This window comes from Falco cherrug, chromosome 5 (genome assembly GCF_023634085.1).
Source record: "Falco cherrug isolate bFalChe1 chromosome 5, bFalChe1.pri, whole genome shotgun sequence".
Lineage (NCBI taxonomy): Eukaryota > Metazoa > Chordata > Aves > Falconiformes > Falconidae > Falco > Falco cherrug.
The window spans coordinates 3790052-3794618 of NC_073701.1; the positions used below are offsets into that span (position 1 = coordinate 3790052).

General features: G+C 50.1%; 1 protein-coding gene across 1 annotated transcript in view; it reads left to right on the forward strand.

Moving 5' to 3' along the window:
• NHLH2 (nescient helix-loop-helix 2) overlaps positions 1-1927 on the forward strand; it is a 4474-nt gene extending 2547 nt beyond the window's left edge. Inside the window, exon 3 of the mRNA XM_055712955.1 lies at positions 669-1927. Within this exon, the coding sequence (XP_055568930.1) occupies positions 689-1123 (435 nt within the window). The 5' untranslated portion in view covers positions 669-688 and the 3' untranslated portion in view covers positions 1124-1927. The remainder of the gene's footprint in view (positions 1-668) is intronic.
• The last annotated feature ends 2640 nt before the right edge of the window (positions 1928-4567 follow it).

A 4567-nucleotide genomic window follows, 5' to 3' on the forward strand; every position in this document is an offset into this window, starting at 1 on the left:
GAAAACAGAAGGAGCGCAAAGAAAACAGCGGGGGAAAAGCCCAGCAGGTACATCAGATCCGAAGTTTTGATTGGGAAAATAAATTTCCCCACTGGCCTTGTTACGTTTGGGGAGCCTGGAGCTGTATATTTAAAGGCATCATGCCTGTATATTTAATAGCATCATGCCTGTATGTTTAAAAGCATCACGCCTGTAGCCCGGATCCCATTGAGCGTTACGGAAAGAGAAACGGTTAAGCAGAGATTGGCAGGGGGGGAAAGACGGTATTAAAATTGGGATTAAAAGCAAATAGATCGACCTAATACCGAGCCACTGGATACTAGCTTGGTTGGAAAAATATATGTAACTATATATTATTTTTTGCTTTCCCGGCCTGTTGGTACACCCAAGCAAGCACGGGGAATAATGGGAGGAAGGGTGTTCCGCCGGAGCTGCTGTCAAGCGCTGGCAGCAGGACGGTGGATGCCGGGGCACCCTCCGGCCCGGTGCCGCTCCCACCGGCGCTGCCCGGCGCGGCTCCCCCGGTCGGGCGGAGCGGGGCTGCGGCAGCCGCCGCCGGCAGGGGACCGGGCACCCACGCGTCCCCCCTCCCCGCCCGCGTCCCCTGCCCCCGCCACCCTCCCGGTGCCGGGGCGCTGACCCGTTCTCTCTGCTTCTGTCCCGGGAAGGCTCCTCCGCCCCCTCCAAGATGATGCTGAGCCCGGACCAAGCCGCCGACTCCGACCACCCCTCGTCGGCGCCCTCCGACCCGGAGTCGCTGGGCGGCGCGGACCCCCAGGCGCTCAGCTGCTGCGTTTCCGACCCGGAGCCGGCCGAGGGCGGCGGCGGCGAGGGCCGGGGCGGTGGCGGCGGCGGCGGGGAGGGCCGGGGCGGGGGGCGGCCCGGGCTGCACCCGCCGCCGCTCAGCCGGGAGGAGAAGCGGCGGCGGCGCCGCGCCACGGCCAAGTACCGCTCGGCCCACGCCACGCGTGAGCGCATCCGCGTGGAGGCCTTCAACCTGGCCTTCGCCGAGCTGCGCAAGCTGCTGCCCACGCTGCCCCCCGACAAGAAGCTCTCCAAGATCGAGATCCTGCGCCTCGCCATCTGCTACATCTCCTATCTCAACCACGTCCTGGACGTGTAGCCGGGCCGACGGACCCCCGGACCCCCCGCGCCCCCCGGCGCTGCCCCCCCTCCCCCCCCTCCCCCCCCCCCTCCCCCCGGGAGCCCCGTTTTTCGGAGCGACGCGTAAAACCGGATCGTCTCTTCAGGCTGTCAAGTGCCCCTTTATATATATATCCAAAAACATCTACTTGTGACCTTAAACGTGTGACCCATGGGTGCAGTTAAAAATAACTATTTTTTATTTATGGTAGAAGGAGTCGACAATTTATTTTTTTCAAGATTTATTTATTTTTCAGAGTGGCGGCGATTTTACTTTGGATACTTTGTGCCAATTGGTTTCTATAGTCGGGTGTTTACACTTTCTCCTGTGGAATATTACGTTTAACTTTATGAGTGTTCGTTGGGATCGAGACAGTGTTCCTTTTCCTTTTTCTTATTTTAATTTATTTTCCCCTCCTATTATATTGCACTTGTGTACGACAAACCTCCCCTTCCTCCCTGTTTATAAGTATATTTTATATATATCAAGGCATTCGTTCTTGACCTTTTTTCTTTTTTTTCTCGTGTGGGATCGACAACCACTAGCACTTAACTAGGAGAGTTTTTTTAAAACTTGTTGTTATTCTGATCTATAGTTACGTCTGAAAAGTACTTTGCAAATCGTTTATAAGGGAAGTAGTTTCTTTGTGGGTGTATATGTGCGTGTGTGTATACATGCATGTGTGTGGGAGTGAGCGTGGGCGTGTATGTGTGTGGTATATTTTTAGGAAAGGAAATTTTTCCTAAAAAAGAAAAAAAAAAAAAAAAGAAAGAAAAGTAAATCCAGGACTGCTTTCCTTTGTGACAACCAAAAAAATTCTATAACCTGAAAATATTTCATGTTCTTTGCTGTGAATCTCTTAAAACAAGAAGCGCATTCTAGGGACAAAAGAGAAGAAGAAAAACCACATCTGCTATCCAAAGATTTTAGTCTTTTTCAGGGTTTTTTTGTGTGTCTCTGTTGCTTTATATAATGCAATATTTTGTAGTGAAAATAGATAAATCTGGTTTCTATCTGATGCGTTTTTCATATCTCTCATGAATGGTGAGCTGTTTTGCATATAAATAAAAGTATCAAATAAAAGCTGTTTTTTCCTAATTATTTTTCCCTGTTGGTCTTTCTGTAAGATGGGGATGCGGTGCCCTTACGAATAAGGATTGCAAAGGCTTCTCAAGTCATGCGTGGGAAAGCTTCAACAGGTTACCTGCCTCTTCCCAGGGAGGCTCGGGCTGCGCTCCCTGCACCACAGCTCCCCTGCTCCGGCTACGCTCCCACCGGCACGGGGGGCACAGCACCGGTGCTGCCACTTTCTCCCGGTCACATTACCACGAGCATCTAGTCACACGCTTCGAAGTTCGGGCAGTAAAATCAAACCCGACACTTGCAAGCGCCTGCTTTGCCACATCACTCTTCGATATGTACGACTTTTCCGCCACAATGTACGTGCTTTTTGTCCTGCCTGAGCGTGCTGGATTTTCTTTCTCTTGTTCAAATTCAGTTTCAATCCCTTTCTAGCCAGGGCCAATTCTACTGAAATATCTTGGGCCCTTCCCCTATTTTTGAAAACCTCAGCCATGCTCCTTTATAGAAGGCTCCGCTGCCAAAGCTTGTCGTTTGAGACATGGCGCAGACACAGACTCAGTAACAGACAGGTTATTACCTGAGTGATGTGACACCTCTGCGCCATCTCATTGATCACATCCTTTTCTTGTTTGGGGTTAATTTTACCTATAATTTGAATATTGCCGTTGATTCAGCGTGGCTGTGTCATCCATTGTTACTTGGTGGAGAAATAAAACCCTTCCCCCCTACCCCCCCCCCCCCCCCCCAACCATTTTTATGGCTGACACTTTGCACGGTGGTTTAATTAAGTGTGGGGCTTGACCAGCTGAAAAGCTCCATACAGAAAACCTGTCAGGGAGGCTGTTAATTCCACTTTCTACCAACGCACGCTTCCCACATCCCAAGGGAGCACCCGCAGGTTTTGGGTAGTTCAATTCACAGTTTTCAAATCCTGCATCTTTGGGGGCTGAAAGAACTCCCCCAACTTTGGAGCTGGTTTTTCTTTGGGATGGGCTTGTTTCTTAGGTTCCGTCAACAGCTGGACACTGGGCCGAGTTCGACGCTCATTGCCTGAGTGATATTGTAGATCCTGCCATCCAGCAAGCCTTCGTGCTGCCGGCGTTTGGGAGGACTGGGTTCAGAAAAAGATGAACATACTATTTCCTTCTTGAGTGTGAGAACGCACGTTTTTAGGGAAGAGAGTGCTCTGCATCTCCTGACTGTGAAATACGGTGCTGCAGTCACTGGCGGTTGATCCAAGCACACAGGCGGTGGGATGAGGAGGTGGGAACCCAGCATCCCCCCCGGCCACGCTCCCCACTCTTGCAAACACATCAGGTCCCAGGCTGAGAGGTGCCCAAGGTAGGTCCATGCAGTGAAGATGCTGTGGACTGAGCAGCGGTTGTTAGCCCAGGGTCTCGAGTTCCCAGCCACAGGGTCCTGTGCCCAAGTGATGAGCCAGTGAGCCCCCTGTGCTGTGAGCGTAGGAGAGCACGGAGTGTGGGGATGTGTGGGAACCGCTCAGGTTTGAAAGTAAGAGTATCCTCTGGGTCATTTGGTTTCCAATGTCCCCTGAGACACCAGAGAGCTTGCTTGCCCTCCGAGGGAGGGCGGGGGGGGCTTTGCTTTTGGTGGTATCCACAGGATCTAGTGTAACCTGCAGAAGGGTCAGGGCACTTGACCTGAGGGTATGTCCTTTTCTTCCAGAGGTTTATCTGATGGAAGAATGCTGTTCCCTATGAGCCCCTTCTCACTTCCATCCGCTCACCACCTTGCTTATATCCTCTTACCACCATAACATCATCCTGACCACTTGTGTATTTCCTGCTGGCACCAAGAAGGAAACTCATTCTCATCTAGCAGTTGATGACTGCTGAAAACAAAATATTGGGTTTTGCTTCCCCATCCTATGCCTTTTTTTATTCTTAAGAAAGATCTGAGTAGTACGTACAAGCCACAAGGCCAAAGCAATAAAAAGGCTGCACGGCTAAGTGCTCAAAAGTCTGAATTTAGGAGGAATGGGTAAACAACTTCAACTCCGCTTCATTGCAAGTCTGCATTAGACAGCAATAAAATCTAATTATATAAATCAAAGTTACTTTGCCTACATCTACGTTCCCTCAGTGATACAGGAATGAATGACCTTGAATGATAATATTATGGGAGGAATGGGGTGGAACTACTCAGTGCAAGTTTATATCATGCCTGGCCAATCTAACAATTGGCAGGAAAGAACCGGAGAGTTAATATTTCCTTTTTTTTTTTCTCTTTTTCTTTTAGGGACGGAAGCTAAGATTAAAACTATATTCAGATAGCTTGCTTTCACATGTAAAGAGGAGCTCATCATACGAAGCATGAAAG